The 19,007-nt window shown below is 57.4% G+C and overlaps 1 protein-coding gene across 9 annotated transcripts in view; it reads left to right on the top strand.

Annotated features, from left to right (window-relative positions):
- The window catches only part of SSBP3 (single stranded DNA binding protein 3), a 150,335-nt gene extending 132,283 nt beyond the window's left edge, over nucleotides 1–18,052 (top strand). For 5 of the 9 annotated variants that reach the window (XM_036351003.1, XM_036350998.1, XM_036351001.1 and 2 more), the window contains 11 exons: nucleotides 3,317–3,383; nucleotides 3,485–3,561; nucleotides 8,163–8,251; nucleotides 8,912–8,960; nucleotides 9,541–9,576; nucleotides 10,101–10,155; nucleotides 11,403–11,473; nucleotides 14,980–15,058; nucleotides 15,277–15,305; nucleotides 15,439–15,540; nucleotides 16,343–18,052. In XM_036351003.1, coding sequence (XP_036206896.1) covers nucleotides 3,317–3,383; nucleotides 3,485–3,561; nucleotides 8,163–8,251; nucleotides 8,912–8,960; nucleotides 9,541–9,576; nucleotides 10,101–10,155; nucleotides 11,403–11,473; nucleotides 14,980–15,058; nucleotides 15,277–15,305; nucleotides 15,439–15,540; nucleotides 16,343–16,372 — 684 coding nt within the window. In that variant the 3' untranslated portion in view covers nucleotides 16,373–18,052. The remainder of the gene's footprint in view (nucleotides 1–3,316; nucleotides 3,384–3,484; nucleotides 3,562–8,162; nucleotides 8,252–8,911; nucleotides 8,961–9,540; nucleotides 9,577–10,100; nucleotides 10,156–11,402; nucleotides 11,474–14,979; nucleotides 15,059–15,276; nucleotides 15,306–15,438; nucleotides 15,541–16,342) is intronic. The other 4 variants (XM_036351004.1, XM_036351000.1, XM_036351002.1 and 1 more) reach the window with 1 other exon arrangement.
- Nucleotides 18,053–19,007: the final 955 nt, after the last annotated feature.

The raw sequence follows: 19,007 nt of genomic DNA, 5'->3' as shown, positions 1-19,007 counted from the left end.
CAGCAGCAGGCGCTGGGGTGGGAACGCAGGGAGGGTTTCAGCTCTGCCAGGGAAGGTGGTAACACCCCCCTTTCCCTCCCAGCCCCTTCTTGGAAAAGGGTCTTCCTCCTTAATGAAGTTAATTGACAATGTGCATTTTTTCCTGGAAGCTTTAGCGAATTGCCAAGGCTGGTAAATGGAACCCTGCTATTAAGGGGAGAAATGGCCCGTAGGAATGCTTAGAGCAGGAGCCTGGGAGGCAGCAGAGCAGGACGCTCCGGAGTTTCGGCCGTGTCTGCCTGCTCCCAGACCCAGCTCCCCACAAGGAAGGATTTGTTCCTGTAATTAGGAAAGCGGTCTGCTCACGGGGAGGACTCCTCGGCCTGGGGTGTGCGCCTCGTGCTGGCCCCTTGTGCTGGCAGTTCTAGGTGGTCTGGAGAATTGGCCCGGGCCCCGCCCCAGTTCAGCCCATCCAGGGGCGGGAGTGACGCTGGTGACGGACAGATGAATATCCTCTTTTGAGGACAGACCAAACCTTAAAGAAACTTAAGGGAAATTTCTTTTTATGCCAAAATATTTTTTATGTATAATTCTTTGACCTTGCAAAAGCCCTTAAAAAACTGACAGCAGCTCCAGTGCCTCCAGCCCTTGTCGCCTCTGGAGCTGGGAGCTTGGTTGCCAGCTAGCTGAGTGTTCCCTGAGTGGGGTGACTTCCTTCTCAAGGCTCCGCAAGAAGGCCCCTGCGTGAGCCGGTGTGCGGGGACCACGGAGTGCTGCTTCTAACCAGGAGCCTCCAGGTTTTGAAGTTAATTTGCCTCTCAGGTTCCTCCCCCCGACACTTTTTTTTCTTCAGAAGTCTTTTCTTTCCTATTTTCTCTTGACATGAAGGAGACGAATGTAGAAAGAAGAATTAGAGACTTGGTTTTTTGAGCCGGAGGGCCCCCTGGATACCTCACAGATGAGGACACAGAAGGTCAGGGTGGTGGGGCAGTGATGTCCGAAGTCTCCCCGTGAGCTGGGCTCCAGTCCAGCTCCAGCTCCAGAGCCAGTGCTGTCCGCACCTCACCTGTTATTTAGCTCTTGTGGCTGTGGAAGTGCGGCCCCTGCCTTTGTTTTAACCAGTCGGCAAGTGGGCCTCCTCCGCCATCACACACCCGGGCCCCAGCTGCGACTCTCCCTCTGCCTGTGCAGGGCTCCCCTGGCCTGAACCGGCTCTGCCCCAGGACGCTTTCTTGTCATAATTGTGGCCCTTCCTCCAGCTGTGAAGGGACACGAGAGGAGGAAACGTGTTTCTATTTGTCAGTCAATCATGAGCACATACCCAAGAGCAAATGGAGAATGAATCGTTATCTTTACCTGGTGTGACAAGCCAGTCTTCCCAACCTCCCGCCACCCCCGTCAGAAGGTGACACCGATTTTCCTGTTTCCTGGGAACTGGAGAAATTTTCGTCCTCCAAAGGGGGGGAGGATTTGCCCCTGGGAGTTCCTTGGAGAATGACTCGGTTGGGGCTGCCAGTCACCAGAAGCCTCCCGCCTACCCCACCCAGCGCAGGTGGAGGCAGCAGAGGCAGCAGGACTGGCTCAGGCTCACATGGCCTCCTGGCTTAGGGCGATGAGAGGGCCCATAGAGGGACAAGAATCTAAGGGTCATTGGCTTGCCACAAAGTCTTGTAAGAACCAGCCTCTTACCTGCTGCCAGACATTGCCCAACCCCCACAGCTGCTCCATCTACCTCAACATCCTGGGACCCCCCCCAAATCAAACAGCCTCGGAGGCAGACAGGCTCAAGAAATCTCCCAGCCCCCCAAGAGGGCAGACACACACCAGCCAAGTGACTCAGAGCTTGGGGACTTGGAGAGGAAGCAGGGCTGAGAGAAAGCAAGAGGTCAGGGCAGCCTGAACCCCAACTGGAGAGAGAGGCTGGGTGTCGTCACCCAGTGTCCTGTTCCTTCTCCCTCCGCCCCCTCAGGTAGAAACGGGAGGTGCCACTTCATGAACACCGGGTGCTCCCCAGACCTGTGGCCGTCCCATAAGCCTCCCCCGCCCTAGACTCCATACACACCGCATTTGGAAGCTGAACTGAAGACTGGTCCCTTCCCTTCCCACCACCTCGTTCCAATACCAGTTTGGAGTTCATTGTTGGGCCAAAGGCAGACCAGGGTCCCACTCAGCCCTCCCACGGCAGTGAGCCGGTGGGGTGGGGGTCCCCATCACAGGTGCCACCTCGGAAGCACTGGCTTCTGCAGGTGGGAAAGCATGGCCTGCTTTCCCAAAGGCCTTTCCTCTCAAAGGCGGGGCCCGCATCTAGTCCTCGGGCCTGGGGTTCTAGAGTAAACTTTCACCCCAGCGCTCACTCTCTCTTTTGCAATGGCAGCTGAAATAACTTGAGTCCCAAGTAAATCACTTTTAATATATATTTTTTTTATTGATTTCAGAGAGGAAGGGAAAGGAAGAGAGAGAAACATCAATGATGAGAGAGAATCATTGATCAGCTGCCTCCAGCACGCTCCCTACTGGGGATCGATCCTGCAACCTGGGCATTGAACCATGTGTCCTGACCAGGAATCGAACTGTGACCTTCTGGTTCGTAGGTCAACGCTCAACCACTGAGCCACGCCAGCCGGGCCCCAGTAAATCATATTAGTAGGTGTGCCAAGAAAGCCACGGCCCCTGGCCTTCGCCATCCTAACAGTAACATCCCTGCATCAGGCTTGGGGAGCAGGCTCACAGCACCCTGCTCGCCCCGCTTCCGAGGCCTCCACCCCCGGCGTGGGGAGGTGGCATTTCACGTGAGGGACTCGGCAGTCCCGGGTGGTCTCTCTGGCTCTGCCAGTAGGTTCCTGGGGCCTCTGGGCCTCGTTCCCCTCTGCCTCCATCTCAAAGCCACCTCCTCCCGTTGTTACAGGGTTTTAGCTGGTGGGTCTCGGGATCCCCACAGTTTAGAGATAAGGACAAAATGAGTTACATCTCCATGAGGCGAAGGAGAGACAGGGTAGGGGGATGGTAGTGAGAGGGAGGGGCTGTTGCCGCTGAGGAGTGGTGGCGGGCAGCGTGGCCAGAGCGAGACCCGGCTGCGGCGGGATACGGGCCCACAAAGCAGCAGGGCGGAGCAGTGGTTCCTCGCCCAGAGACGAAGCCCGACCCACACGGGTGCTAAGGCCCCCGGCTGGCTGCCACCCCCAGGGGACCTCCCGCTGGCTGGCAGGCAGCAGGAATGGGCTTGGGGAGGACATGAGTGGCCCTAGCTGGTCAAGTGGGGAGCTGGGGCATGCAGGCATGTCCCCCTCTGTCCTCCAGCCTGGGGAGCAGCCCTCAGCTCCTGTCTCATCTCTTTCAGCCTCCGGGAGGAGTTCCTGGGACACAGCCACTGCTGCCCAATTCCATGGACCCCACACGACAACAAGGTAGAGAGGGATGGGTGGGCCGCCGGGGCGTGGGGAGTCGGAGGGGCTCCTCTCTCTACTGCCTGCCCTGCCACTCACCACTCATCTACTCTCTCATGCAGGGCACCCCAACATGGGAGGATCAATGCAGAGAATGAACCCTCCTCGAGGCATGGGACCTATGGGTCCCGGCCCACAGGTAACTGCCTGTGTCCATCCATTCCCCTGACCATTTGTGTGCCCCCGCCTTCTCTCCTCTTCCACAGTCTGTCAGCCTTTCCACCTCGCTCGGCTTGCAGGGATGAGAGCAGAGGGTGCGGCCAGGTCCCCAGCTCCTCTCTGCCCCAGGCTCGCTGGCCCCACGCACAGCCAGGAACAGCCCCTCAGCAGGCAGAGGGGAGGGACCCCAGGGAGGGTCCTGGTTGGCTGGCCCTCCCGGGGAGGGGTGTGCTAGCCTGTGGTGTGAGGGGTTGGGAAGGCAGAGGGGCTGTACCCAGGCAGTGGGTGGTCCTCCCAGAATCCCAGAGCCTCCTCCTGTCCTGGGTGGGTGGAGTTGGGCTTTATCATGACCCAAATGCAGGACAGATGAGCGGCTGTCCTAGCTCTGTTTCCGGTTCACCATGGACAGACAGTTTCTCCTCTGTGCGCCCCCGAGGCCTCTGTCCCCCCTGGTGCCACCAGGTGGGAGGAGGCCAGGCTGCCCAGGCCCAGCTCACTTCAGCCCAGAGCTTTTGCCTGTGTCATAAAGTGGGGCCCTGCCGAAGATTTCAAGTGCCCTGTCTACCTCTCTACGGTTACCGCACAGCGCGTCACCGGGACGCCCCCCAGGGCCAGCAGGCAGGGTCGGCAGGCCATCCCTGTTTCAGAGCCTTCTCGCGGTTGGCTCCCATCTTAGTGGGGGAAGGTGGCTGCTCCTGCAGGAGCTGTGGCAGGTGCTCTGTTCTCCCCCTTGGGAAGACTGCCTGAAAGAAGCCAGAAGTTTGGGTCAGGGGCGGAGCTCCCTGGAGTGAGGGCAGAGGGTCCTTCACTTCCTGCCGTGCCCACGAGCCTGCTTCTCCTTCCCACCTGCTTGTAGATGTTCGGATGCTCTGGGCCCCTCCCAGATGTTTGGTTTCTGGATCCCTGGGGCTGGAGTAGCATCTCCCCCCCCCCACCCCCCCGCCACACACACACACACACAACTACCTTCTGCACCCCAACCCCCCTGCCCCCGCCCCGCATTGTGCTAACAGCAGGCCAGCCCCTGCTTTCTCGGGGTGCTACCTGGGTGGTGGGGACACCTCAGGGAGGCCTTGCCCTAATCCTAAAAGGCAAGCCCACTCCAACAGCAGCCTGTTCTGGTGTTTTTCTTTCTTACCCCCAAACCTGACTTTAGCCCAGCCGTGGGCAAACTACGGCCCGTTTGAAATGAATAAAACTAAAAAAAAAAGACCGTACCCTTTTATGTAATGATGTTTACTTTGAATTTATATTAGTTCACACAAACACTCCATCCATGCTTTTGTTCCGGCCCTCCGGTCCAGTTTAAGAACCCATTGTGGCCCTCGAGTCAAAAAGTTTGCCCACCCCTGGTTTAGCCCCACTTTCCCCGTGACTTGCCGTGTGGCCTTGGGCGAGTCTCTGGCCTCCTTGGTCCTCCAGCTTGTTTGTGAAATGGGGAGATGTGAGTGGCCCTCCAGGATCCGCGCTTTCCAAGGGGAGAGGACCTGGTGGGCATGGTCCCTCCAGGAAGCAGCCCTGCTGCTGTTGGGCGGGGCAGGGGCAGGAGCCACAGGTGGTGCCCGGACCTCCCTGAGGCGTCTTGGGGAGTGAGCACCCTACTTGTCGTCACACTGTGCGGCGGTGTCCTGGGCTTCCGCCCCCCCCAGGCCTCCCTCCCCGCTTTTGCTCCAAGTGCAGGTTGCTCTCCTGCTGGGAGGGCAACAGGACGCAGCAGCTTTGGCCCCTGGAAGACAGACACCTCTCTCTCTCTCTCTCTCTCTCTCTCTCTCTCTCTCTCTCTCTCTCAGTGGACTGCCTGGGCAGGTGGTGAGCTTCCTGTTCTGTTCTGGAGGAGCCCGAATGAGGCTGAGATTTGTAGAGGGGATTCCGTAGCTGCACGTGGGGCTTAGAAATGGTCCTCAGGAGCCCAGGTTCTGTGATGCGTAAGGCAGGATTAGGGGCTTTGGCATTTGTTCTGCTGCCCACAGCCAGAGTCCCTGCACACCCTGAGGACTGACAGCACCTCAGAGCCAGCATGTCGTCTGCTCACGGGCCCTGTCGGGTCGGCCGTTCTTTGTCTCCAGTCTGCGGACAAGGCACCCCAGTCCCAGCTCTGCTGCTGGCGTAGCTGCTAGAGGCACTGTCACTCCGCTTCTGTGCCTCAGTCTTTTTAACCTTTAGAATGGGAATAGTGGTGGGGTTGTGAGTGATTACAGATAAGTGATAAAAGTACATAGCACGGCCTGGCACAGGTAAGCATTGTTGTTAATTGTGGAGTTTGCCCAAAGTAGCCAGCAAGTGGCTGAGCCCAGGTGCTAACCTCCCCTGTGTGCTGACCCCAAATCCGTGGCTCTACTCACTGCCCCCTGACACCTCTACAGTGGCCTGGCCCCTGCGTGTCCCTGGAGCCTCCACTGTTTGCTCGATCAGATGTGTGGGAGGCGGGCTTTAAGAGTGCTGGCTGGCTCTGGCTGGTGTTGCTCAGTGGTCATAGTGTTGCCCACACACTGAAGTGTTGTGGGTTCTATTCCTGGCCCCTGTTGGGAGACAACCAATCAATGTGTCCCTTTCACACCCATGTTTTCCTCCCTCCCTTCCTTCCTCCTTCTCTCCAACCCTCCTCCTTCCTCCTGCCCTTCCACTCTCTAAAAATCAATGGACAAACTATCCTTGGGTGAGGATTAAGAAATAAACATTTTAGCCCTGGTTTGGCTCAGTGGATAGAGCGTCGGCCTGCGGACTGAAGGGTCCCAGGTTCGATTCCGGTCAAGGGCATGTACCTTGGTTGCGGGCACATCCCCAGTGGGAAGCGTGCAGGAGGCAGCTGATCGATGTTTCTCTCTCATCGATGTTTCTAACTCTCTCTCCTTCTCCCTCTCTGTAAAAAATCAATAAAACATTAAAAAAAAAAAAAACATTTTAAAGAAGAGTGCTGGCTGCCTAGGGGTCCATCTGTGGCTGTCCTTCCCTGCCTCCCCCGACTCCAGGCCCTGCTCATTGCTAGCCAGCCTGGCTGCTCCTGCCCTTGTCCACACCCTTGGGGCATTCTTCTGGCGTCCAAGCCCTCTGTGGGTGACCAGGCAGAGGAGGTGGCCCCGTGGCAGTGAGGTGGGGGAGATGGTCTCTGGCGGAAGAACTCGGCAGCAGCCTGGGCTTGGCTCTGAGTTGGTAGCTCTGGCTCCGACTTCCTCTTCACCCATCCCTCTGGCCCCTCCGGGGTGTGGCACAGAGTGTGATCCGGAGGCTTCGGATCCCGGTTGAAACCCAGCTGTGCCATTTGCTGCCTGACGTTGGGCAGATCTTTCTTCCCTGAGACCCTCAGTCTCCTGTGGAGCAGGGATGAGCCCAGCCCCATGGCATTGTCACAAGGACCAAGCCAGAGACCATGTATAACGCGTGCTCTGTGCTCAGTAGAGAACAGCTCATTTGGGCTGTTCCTGTGCCACCAATTCTACCAACCTAATTCTTTCAGACTCTCCTGCAGGACAGAGCTCACTTTACTTTTCTCCGCTTCACTGCTTCACTGATCGATTCGGCACCTGGTGTGTGCCCACTGCTGCCGGGAGTGAGGGGCTGGCAGGTCGTGAAGACGCAGCTCCCATCTTCCAGAGGCCCTTGGAGTTCATAGGAGATGGACAGGTGGTCGTGATCATAGTCCAGAGTGGTGTGGGCAGTGGAGGAGGGGAGTGCAAGGCATTCTGGGAGTGGAACGGAGCAGTTACCCCCAAAGGGTCGGGCAGGGAAGGCTTCCCAGAGGAGGTGCAGTCTGAGCTGGGTATTGGAGGGTGTGTAGGAGCCCACCTGGTGGAGAAGGGAGGCAGGCAGTCATTCCTGCCAAGAAAATAGCATTGGGAAGGCGAGGCAGGTTTGTCTGCAACAGGAGATGACCCAGGTGGAAGGCCCGGGGGCCTGGTCAGGTGCTCTTGTGGACCGTCCCACCTGCCTCTGGGCTGGACTGAGCTGGGCTGGGACTCCTGGGAGATTCCCAATTCTGTCTGGACTCTTCTCTCAAACAGAACCTGGATTCCTTCTGAGGGTAGAAACCTCCTGCTCAGGGCACTGTGCCTGGTGAGGCCCCACATGCTGATGCCTGGATTAGGCAGCTTGGTCTAGGGGCGGGGGCACACCCAGGCCTGGGCTGGGGGGGGGTGTCTGTACATGCCAGGCCTTTGGGACAGCTGCAGGTCAGGCTTTTGGGACTGTTTCTTCCCCTCCTTGTTCAGCCCCGGCCCTGGCCCCAGCCTGCCAGCAGCTCCTCCCTCGTTGTGTCCGAGGTGCTGGCCCTTCCCAGTCAGATCTCCTTTCCCCGCCTGGACCTGAGGGGGAGGGGCCCAGAGGTGTGAGGGGCTTGCTTGACGTCCGTGTGCTTTTGAGAGAACCCCCTTGGAGCCCTGAAGCTGCGTCTAAAGCTGTGACTGTCCCTCTGTGCTGGCTTGTCATCGTGATCCCATCACGTGGTTCCCACCCTCCCTCCACCTTTTAAAAACAAATGTGTTATTTTTTCTCATCAGATTCTCTTCACAGACTAACCCTCTCACTTATATTCTGTCTGTTTTCCCTCCCTCTTTCTCTCTCCGGTTCCCCTTCTCCTTCTCATAGACTGACCCTTGGTTATCGTTGCAGAATTACGGCAGCGGCATGAGACCACCACCCAACTCCCTCGGCCCCGCCATGCCCGGGATTAACATGTAAGGCAAAGTGACCCGCCAGCGGCTCAGAGCCCATGGCTTTCCCACCCTCTGCTGCCTTCCCGGGACACTTGTGACCTGAGCCATTACTGGCCCCTCTCGGGGCCTCAGTCTCCTCATCAGTACAGCGAGAACGCAGCGAGAACGCTGCTGCCAGTACTGGTGATGCGGCCCCACCCCATAGGGTGCTTTACGTGCCCAGCACGGTTCTCAGCATGTTACATGGCTCAGCTCACCTAATCTTCGTAATAGCCCTGCAAGGAGGTTATGTTAGCTACAGGGCGGGTAACCGAGGCACAGAGAGGTGAAGCCACTTGCCCGGCTCACACTGCACAGAGTGGGAGGGTCCAGATGTGACCCCTGTAGGCCGTTCTAGGGCTTCCGTGTTTCTTACCCCCTCTGCGGTGATAGATCCCTAGGCAAGCGCACATGCGGAGGAGGTTTTCTGTACTTCACAGGTTTTCATGTAACTTACAGGAGTTGGTAGGTCTCTCCCCATGGAACTACCCATTACACCCCAGAACCCGGTGGTCCCTCAGGCCCTGGGCTGCTAGGCAGGACCTCCTGTCAGTCACTTCAGCCCTCTCACTCTGCCCCTGCTGGCACCACCCTTGGAGTTGACGGCACCTTTTTCACTGTCTCCATCTCTCCCTCCGTCAGGGGCCCGGGAGCTGGCAGACCCTGGCCCAATCCTAACAGTGCTAACTCAGTGAGTACCAGGTCACGTGGGCGTGTTTGCCAGGGAGGGGATTGTGAGGTGCAGGGTGGTTCCTGTCCCCAGGTTGGAGGGGAGATACAGCAGGTCTCTACCTGACGCCTCCAGGAGAAGCCCACCTGTAGGCCCAAGCTTGGGAGTAACATGCCGGGGCCATCCTGGGCTCAGCCCTGCGCAGCCCAGCCCACTGCTCTGCAGAAACAGGTGTGAGCTGAGAGCTGGGCTCCAAGCACTGTTCACATAGAGGCTCCTGCAGGACCAGCACTCGGAGGAAGGCTGGGAAGGGGCCACGCACAGACGGTCAGACGGTCCAGGGAGAAGCGTAGAGGCGTGGGGCGACGTTCCTGCTGTCCTGCCCTCTGGAGCTGGAGGGCCCCCCAGGCTCCCGGGGAGGTTTTCAGGATCAGCTCGTTGCAGGAGCTGGACTCGGCTCACACCCCTGCCCCTGGTTCAGTGGGTGCCACAGCCGGTCCCATCAAGAAGGGGTCGTGTCCCCAAGTGGGTTTAGAAGCCAAAAAGTGCTGCCTGTTGGCGGAAGTGACTCTGACACGTGCTCCCTGCCTCTTGTTTCTAGATTCCATACTCCTCCTCATCACCCGGTACCTACGTGGTAAGTGTGTGAGTCGGGTGCTGCATGTCGAGCCGCTTGTGACTGAGTGTGCAAGAGAATTCCTCAGGGAGCCCTGTCTCTTTCCCTTTCAAACACATCGGAGCACAGATTCCAGCTGTGCTAGAGCTTCCTGTCAGTATTCTGGAGTTTGTACCTCCTGCTGGTCCCAGAGTTTCCAACAAGCCCTGGAATTGGCATCCCCATCTGGGGGCTGACTAGTGGGTGGGTGGCTTGCAGCACAGGCTCTGGTTTCATCAGTCAGCATGCATAGGAGTACACATGTACACACACACACACACACACACACACACACACACCTCGGTTTAAAGGAAGAAAGGGGAGAAGCCAAGTCCAATCCCCTAAGGCTCAAACAGGCGGGCTCTGCGTGCGTGATGGAGGATGAGCGAGAGCCAAGTGCCGGCTGGGCCCCGTGAGCGCTTGCTGCTGTCCTGGCTGGAGCTCGGTGGCCTCACCCCCATGTTACCACCCTGGGTTTCTGATGTCGATTTTTGTCTCATCTCCAGGGACCTCCTGGCGGTGGCGGCCCCCCAGGAACACCCATCATGCCTAGTCCTGCAGGTGAGGGCTTGGGGAGGGGTGCAGGGAGTCCTGGAGGGGCACAGGTGCGGAGCCAGAGCTTGCCAGCCGCTCCTGAGCAGCACATCCTCCGCAGGACATCTTGGCATCCGGGATTGGGGGGCATGAGGCCCCTGGTGCCATGAAACCCCTGTGTGGCCTCAGCCAGATCACGGCTCCTCTCTGGTTAAGGGACAAGCAGAGCAGGGGGATCTGGGACAAGAGTCTCACTGGCCCTTGGTCTGAGGGACCCCTATCTGACTGTACATTTCTCCAGGTGACAGAAGAGGCTTTTGGATTCTGGCAGCCGGAGCCCAGGACTCTGTGCCCGGTCCTCTCTGTAGGAGGCCCCTTCTCCCTTTTCCTTTAACCAGAGGAGGGCATACAGCACACACGCAGCATCACGATTGTGTGTCTCTCCGGCTAAGAATAGCATGCCACCAGCTAGGAGGAGTTCAGCACGCAGCCCTTACCACCCAGAAATAAAAAGCGAGAGGTGGTTGGATTTCTGCCTGAGGAATAGGGGGCCTGCTCCTGATACAAACCTGTTAGCTGGTTTCCTAAGGAGACCTTTCTGCCTAATTGGGGAGACGGAGGGGTCCCTCTCTCCCACCCTCCCCTCTTGGCTCCCCATAGCGGGAACCCTCAGCCGCAGGGGCGGAGCTGGCGGGCGGCAGCGTGATGCCCCGGCTCCCACTCCGACTCCTTGCTGCTGCTGCATTCTTATGAGCTGCGTGACCTACATTCAGACTGGGTCACGGTAAACCACTCCCTGTGCTAATGTGGCTCCTGCCAGCCCTGCCTCTGCCCTGCCCCACCGGCCTGGCAGGGCGGCCCCTGGATGATGTGAGGTGTTTCTCTTTCCCCGATTTGATTAAAACTGCTGGGTTAGGGAGAGCACAGGTGGCGATCTGGCTGCCCCTGCATTGTCCCAGCAGGAGCAGATGTGAGGTGGGGTGGGGAGCCGAGAATTGGGACCTGTAATCCCCCTTTGCCTTGTCCACACTGCTGTCCAGATGTCCAGACACCCCAAAAGTCTTCATTTCAGGGTTGAGTGGTTTTCACAGTTGAATTTTCTGTGATTAAAAACTTTGTGAATCTTCATTAAATACAAATTAGCCAGAAAATGGCGGTACTTAAAGGAAATTTTAGGTGATAAAATACAAAAGAATGAGTTCAAGTGCCACGAGTTTGTTTTAATTAAGAAATGAATTAATCACCCCGACTTGCGGGTTTCCACTATTCTACAGATTCAACAAATTCCAGTGACAACATCTACACAATGATTAATCCGGTGCCGCCTGGAGGCAGCCGGTCCAACGTAAGTCTGCTTTCTAACAATTTACATATCAGATACCATAACAAATCATAATTAACTTCCGCAGCTGAGGGGAAAGCAAGTTTAATTGATTTCAGCCATTTGTTTCCAAAGATGAATAAAATAAACCATCAGAAAAGTGATTAACTCTTGGGCACCTCAGTTCCCATCTCAGCTGCCAGGGGCCAGGAGAGAAGGGGATGAAGTGATTCCCACTCATCTGGTCAGAGCGGGGTGCCCACGGTAGGGGCCCTGCTGCCCTGTGTGGGGTGTTGGTGCCAGAAAGCACCGGCTGCGGGTGGGGTTTGGGCCGTGCCACACCCTTTGGCGCCTGTTTCCTTGGCCACGCAGCGAAGAGGGGGGCCACGCAGGAGCACATGCCTACTTGGGGACCTGCCGCCCTGTGCCTCCGTCTCCTTTGGGAGCCCTGTGACCCTCGCCCCTTGCACCTCTTTGCCTCTCTTCAGGCCATTCCCCCGGCAAGAAGCCCCCCTCCCCCTCTTGGCCTCCAAGTTCCCACCTTCAGTGATGTTGCAGCTCCAGTTCTACCTTTTCTCATCACCCACTCCCTGCCCCTCAGTCCGTGTCATGTGGGACTTGACGATGCAGCTGGAGCCTGTCTCCCTCCCAGCGGGGAGCGCCCCGAGGACCGTGCGGGTCTCTCTCCTCCAGGCAGCCCTCCCAGGTTGGCCCAGCCCGCCTTGCCCCCTGGAGCTCAGGGTTTGGAAAGGAGGCTGCCTGTGACATCAAGTCTGTGGACTGCAGAGCCAGAGGGTGGGCTTGGGGCCCCCAATTGCCTATGGCTTTTGGGGTGCTCTATTTGGTTTTGTTGGCTCGGTTCTTAATGTGATGTCTAAACCACCCCACGTGCTGAACTCTGGCATGAGCGGCCCCACGCTGGTCATGGCACGTGTTTAAGCTCTTGCAGCCTCTGTGGTGAGGGTCCGTGGCCGCCGCCTCAGGTGCCAAGGTAACCAGGGTCAGTGGATGGGAACCTCGCATCACACCTGATGCCCCTCGCCCCTCCTTCCCCTGAGCACCTCCCACCATCCCCCCTCAGCACCCCTGTTTCCCACGAGGATGACCAGCTCTCGCATTTTAGCTCTAGAAGCCTCGTGTCCCAGGATGGCATCCCAGGACACACAAGGTCCTGGTTTATGGCAGCGGCTGCAGAAACTTGGGCGAGAAAGTGTGAGGCCTATACAGCGGCCAAAACGGGGACTAAGCACCCTGTTCAGTGTCCCACGGAAATGGCGTCCATCCCCTCCTCTCTGGTCGCTGTCGCCGGGCTCCTTCTGACTACGGTCTGTCCCTGGTGACCTGTGGCTCCCAGGGGGGCGACTCGAGTGCCGCAGTCACGGGCCGATGTCGCCGCCTGTGGCTCTGCCTGCAGGGGAGCCGCCGTGCTGTCGGGACGGGGCAGGTTTCGGTTTCATGCTGTGAGCCTTGGGACCGTGTTTTCCAAGGGTCCAGGTGATGAAAATGAGGACACCAGTGCCAGTGGGACCCAGACGCCACTGGAACAAGGACGAACGGCGGTGTTATTCTAACGACAGGTGGGAGGACACCTGCGGCTGCACTAGGGCGGTAAACGGCCAGGAGGAAGGTGCTGCGCGCCTCCCGCAGAGGAGGGATGTGACCGCGCAGGGCTGGGTGGAGACGGGCACGTCCTCCTAAACCAATCAGAAGTTCTTTGCATCCTCCAAAGAGACGCCAAGGCTCCGTCAGAGAGAGCGGCAGCCGTGTGCATTCGGACGCAGCCCTGAGGAGCCCGTCACCCGCCGGCCCCTGAGCTGAGCAGCTGCTGCTGAGGCGGAGGCTGCGGCCGGGTCCTCCGGGTGAGCAGAGCAGGGCTCTGATGACGAGCGCCCTGGGCCTTTCTGCGCAGCGTTGACGCCGGCAGATCCTGCCAGCACTCGGGTGAGCTTCCTGCCGGAGGTCAAGTGTGCGGCGCGTCCTGCAGTGGAAGCAGGTCCGACCGCAGGCCTTGGACGCTTTGACCTGAAAACTAGAGCTTCAAGTCGTCCTCTCGATTCCTGTGAAGAAAATGCAAATCGGAGATCGTTGTTCTCTTGTCCAAACACAAACGTAGACGTTGCTCGCTGGCCTGCGTGTCTGGCCGGCAGTACACAGTTGATTTGGCAACTTCCATTTAGTCTGCAAACCGCTTCCTGCTCCATGTCCCGGACACCTCGCCCCCACGCTGCTCCCCAGGGGCCGGTAGGCTCACCTGTGGCCTGAGGCTCTCAGAAGTAACGGGGGTGTTCGTTCACTTGTCAGTTTCCTCAAAACATGCAGGTGCAGTTAATGAGGTTTTGACTATAGAAATTGAGAGCCTCAGACACGCGCCCACAGGGAAGATGTTAAAATGTTGGCCTGCTGTCCTGTCCTCTGATTAGGAAATGCATTGAGATGAGAATGGAGAAAGGAATTAACACTGAGAAAGAAACATATGCTGCATCCCCAGAACCGTCTGAGGTCTGTACAGAGACCATGAGGAGCCTAGATGTTTGGGGTCGTGGGTAGGGAGGCAGAGTGGCTGCACAGAACTTCATGCGGCCAAGGGAGTGACTCGACTTTTAGAAACGAAACTGCTTGAGGACTCAAAAATATGTCGCCAGGAAGGGCAGCCACCTTAAACAGGACTTTCGTAATTTCTTTATTACAACTGTAACTTAATTGGAATCCAAGCAAGGACTCCCTGGGTGAAGGACTGCTGCTTACACGAACACCCAAAGTTCACTCCAGGCAGGCCCAAGGCCGAATGGCAGAGCTGACGCTGTCCCACAGAAAAAAGCCCCGAGTCGGTCCTGTGGCCTGGGCCACGCCAAGCTGGCTTATCTGCAACCCCCGAGCACAGGTGACAAGAAAACAGGAGCTGCCCGGGACCGAGAAAAACATAAACTTGTGTGTTTCTGAGAACTCGACACCCCGCAGAGAGGAAACACCTGTAAATCACATCTCTGATGAGGGGCTTGAATCTATAATACATAAAGGACTCTTAATTGGAACCCAATTAAAAAATGGACCAAGGGTCTAAATAGACATTCCTTCAAAGAAGAACAAGTGAACAGTGAAATGATGCTCGGCATTATTCAGTGCAAACGAAAATGACAATGAGATGCCACTTCCTACCCAGGAGGATGGCTGTTGTTGGAAATAACCCATGTCGGCCAGAACGGGAAGAGGCAGAGCCCCGCCCCCTGCTGGTGGCGTGTCCGGGGCTGCGGCTGCTCTGGAGCAGTCGGGCCGTCCTGTTCTGCGGAAGGTCCAGCAGTCACCTGCCACCCTGCCAGTCCATGCCTAGGTCTCAGCGCAGAGAAAGGAAAACATGTCCCCACAGTAATTGTGCACAATGTTCATAGCCTGATTCCTAATAGCCAACAAGTAGACACAATCTGAATGTCCAGTGTTGGGCCTTGAGCGTGTGAGGGAGGAGCCCCCAGAGTGGGAGCTCCTTGAGGCCGGGGGGCTGGGCCGCTCAGCCGCCGTCTCTGTGCTTCTTTCAGTTCCCGATGGGTCCAGGCTCCGACGGCCCGATGGGAGGCATGGGCGGCATGGAGCCCCACCACATGAACGGATCGTTAGGTGAGCCTGCTGCCCCGCCCGGCCCTGCCCCACAGCCTCCTCTTGGCCTCCGCTCCTGGCTCAGCTGGGCCTGGCCCACGGCTCTGGCCTCACCTGCCCACAGGAAGATCTGAGAAATCCTCTGCACAGAAATAGCGGGGGACTCGGGTGGAAGGGTTTGCAGGCCCCTCCACGGAAGCGTGGGCAGGAGACTGAGCGGGATTCTTTCTTGCTTCCAGGGTCAGGTGACATAGATGGACTTCCAAAAGTGAGTGTTCGATGTCTCCTCCCTGGACACGCCCCCTGTGCCCCCACCCCCACCCCTTCCCCCAGAAAGCCTGTCTCCCAGTCCGGCTGGCAGGCCACGGGGCCGGGGCTCACCTCCTCTCCTCTCCCCGCAGAATTCTCCTAACAACATAAGTGGCATTAGCAATCCTCCAGGCACCCCGAGAGACGACGGCGAGCTGGGAGGGAACTTCCTCCACTCCTTCCAGAACGACAATGTAAGTGCCCGCTGCCACGCTCCTGTCCTCCCTGGGCCGTCCCCTGATCCCCAGGGTCTGGGGACTCCTGAACGACTAGAGAGCCTCCTTCCTGGCTGAGACCTACCCACAGGGCCCGGGGCCTAGCAGCCTTGTGGGTCTCGCCTTCCTCCCTCCCCCGTGTGCCCTCACCCCTGCCACCCGAGTCTGACCCCAGCAGACCCTCCTGGAGCCTGTGTGCAGGTGCGTGCCTCGGGTGCTGCGCCTCAGGCACTGGTTGAGCTGATGTGGTTGGAAAGCCTGGCCTGGCCTCTGACCGCTGGGTCACAATCCACCAGTCCGTTTCCATCTGTCCTGGGGAGGAGGTTCATGCAGACAGTGACTTCCTGAGGTCTCACTGCAGAGGGGCTGGCCGTTGGGCTTCTGTCCACAGTCGTCTTTGAAGGAACAGCCTCGTGGTTAGGCAGTTTTTGAGAACCCCCAACGGGCTCCCACCCCAGGGCACCCTGGCTCACCTCCCAGTCCTCTGCAGCCCTGTGCCTGACCCGATGGCAGGAAAGCCAGCTGCAGCCTGTGGCAGGTAGGGGGGTGGGGGAGTGGGCAAGGGCGCCTCTTCAGCTGGAAAGGGGTGATTTGAGGGAAAGGGGGGTGAGTTCCTGGCAGGCACAGGCTGCTGCTGAGAGGCGCCTCCTGGCCCTGCCCACCCCGTGTCACCCAGTCTCAGCCCAGCCAGGCCCCCAGCTGGTTGCCTCTGCAATCAGACCCCCACAAGTCTCCCACTCCCCGGCCCTCACGACCCCCTTCTCTGCTTCTCCCCGTGCAGTATTCTCCAAGCATGACGATGAGTGTGTGACCCTCCTCTTCTCCGAGATGCTGAGAGAGCCGGCATTGCAGGCGGGAAGATGCCAGAAATTATGCAAGAAGAAGTGAGGTGTCATTGCCCAGGCGCTGGGGGAGGGGCACAGACGCTCCCCCTCCACCCTGCCTTCTCCACTCCCCCACCTTTCCCAATTTTAGTTTCATCCAATAAAAAGGCCGAACTTTTTATTCCATAAAACATGAAGGACAAAACTCAAAATAAAAATATATTTCAAGTCATTGACCAGAAAAATCCCACCCCTTGCCCTTCCCAAAAGGATCTTTTATGTACATGACACTTTTTTGTTGTCTTTTGTTTGGGTTTTGCCATTGTTGGGATTTTTTTTATTTGTTTTCTGGGGTGGGGTTGGGGGGGGGATTTTTAAAAAAGGAAGCTTCTAGCAAACCCCCACCCCATTTCACCCCAACCAACCTCTTTGCTTTCTTCTTTAAAAAAAAAAGAAAAGAAAAAGGACAAAAAAGCCCCACCAAGCCCTGCTGTCTGTACCCAAGCCCTTCCACCGGAGAGCTAGTCTCAGCGTGCGATCTCACGCTGTCTTTGTAGCCACCGAAGAATAATAATGATGATAATGATAATAATAAACTGGGCCGTTTACAATCAGTGGTTTATTTCAAAGGGCCTTTTTTGGAAAGTAAAAGGAAGTCACCCTTTTCCATTAGAGGTTTTGGCTTGTGCAGATGGGCAAGGGAGGGGCGGGGACTGTTTTGTTTTGTTTGCTTAGTTTCTCCTGGACAAGGTGGCAACAGCAGCTGCACAACTTGGACCCCAGAATGCCCCCCACCCCGTGATGTGGCCGGAGGGCCAGGCCGCCTGGTTCGGGCTTCAGGACTCCACCAGGCGGACACTCGCTGGAGACGCGCTGCAGCCGGTGGTGGCGTGCGCTGTGTGCCCAGGACTGCTCCTCCCCCAGGGGTCCCCTGCAGCCCCGCCTCAGCCCCCACCCCGTTTTCCAGCGAGAAGCCTGCCAGCTGGGTGGTGGTCTGGAGCGAGTGGGGGGCCCACCCCCGACAGGATGGCCGTGACTGGGACATGAGACTGACCTCCGTCCTCGTCCCCTGGCCCTGCGTCCTCGGTGTGTGCTGGCAGTGTAGCTGGCGTTTGGGGTTTTCTTTTCTTTCTGTTGATTCTTCCTCCTTTCTCAAAGACGGGATATTGACCAGAACTGCTCTGCATATGCTTGGACTGAATGGAAAGACTTTGGAATAGCTGTGGGGGTGGGGGACACCAGCCACCGAACGGACGCGCTGTTTCCGGTCCTGTTTTTATTTTTAAAAACCGACACGTGACAGTGGAGCCTGTCCCCTCCCAGGAGGGGTGACTCAGCCTCCCTCACCTCAGCACCCTCATGGAAACCTCTGTGTCTTTCCCTGGAGACACACGAATTCTTTGTACATTTACTCCCCTCCCCGTCCCTGTAGCTGGTCTTTGTTTCTCCCCTTTCTGATCTATGTATATCATATTATGTGAGATATCATCTGCCTGAAAAAAGACCTTGTGCGGATTATTGGGAACATTATAGCTGTTTCTGTGTTTTTTCTTACTTTGTAGCCTGGTTCTGAATTAAGAGAGGAAAAAAAAGTAATGATGACACATTGTAGTTTGTGTACGATATATGTTGATAACGTTTTATTAAAGGGACATCTTTTTTCCGCAGCCCTTCCTGCCATGTTTGGGGGGGACGCGGGTGGGAGTTTATTATACGGATGACAAGATGCAAGACGCCGGGCTGCACCGGCTTTTCCCGCGTGTTTGTGTCCAGGCCCCTCCCTCCCCGCACGCTCGCCGAGCTCTCTGTGGCGAGTTGCAGCGGCCTTTGGTGAAGGGGTTGGGAGGGAGGGCATGGGTCTCACTTCAGAGACTTGGGGCGTTATTAAAGCTAGTTTCGGTTTCCTGTCTTGCAAACACAATTTGGCTCTGCAGCGTGGATGCTTCTGGAAGTAGAGAGAGGTTCCTGTGGCCTGTGTTTCCCGTAGAGAGTCAGTCCCAGCGAGGACGGCCCCCTTTCACTGGCCCTGGGTGCGGGGCTACGGGAGGCTGATGGATTTTTTTTAATTTTTTTTTTTCACTAAGGCAAGGGGAGCTCTCGAAGGACTTTGAGTAGCACAGTTTGGTGTGAATTTAGGAAATGGGTATAAGCAGCATCGGAAGAAGGCCGGGTGGGCTGGGAAGATGTGGGGGTCACCTGGGCGCGAAGTACCAAGTGGGGTGCGGTGAGCTGCAGTGGGTGCCGATTTGAATTTAGAAGTTTCTGTCTCCCAGAGCTCTGGACCCGTTCCAGGCCAGCGGCAGGACGGGAGGGGAAGTGTCTGCAGCGTGAGGCTCGGTCGCCTTCACAAGATCCCAGCCAGCAGAGGATGGGGTGCCAGTTGGGTGTCCTGCCTTTGCACCATGTAGCCATGGGCAAGTGAGTTCCCACCTCTGCTGGGTTTCCTCGCCTGTAAAATGGGATAATGGTTGACCCCCCTCACAAGTTGTGCTCAGAACGGCCTCCACGAGTCAGCGGTGGTGCCCGCTGTTAGCAGCATCACCTCACCTGGGAGCCCACATGGGTGCGGTGGGAGTAGGGAGGGTCCAGGAGCCCCCGTTTGCACCTCCCTCATCTTAGACA

Source organism: Myotis myotis, unplaced genomic scaffold (assembly GCF_014108235.1).
Source record: "Myotis myotis isolate mMyoMyo1 unplaced genomic scaffold, mMyoMyo1.p scaffold_m19_p_2, whole genome shotgun sequence".
Classification (NCBI taxonomy): Eukaryota; Metazoa; Chordata; class Mammalia; order Chiroptera; family Vespertilionidae; genus Myotis; species Myotis myotis.
This window is presented reverse-complemented; position numbering and strand designations above follow the sequence as displayed.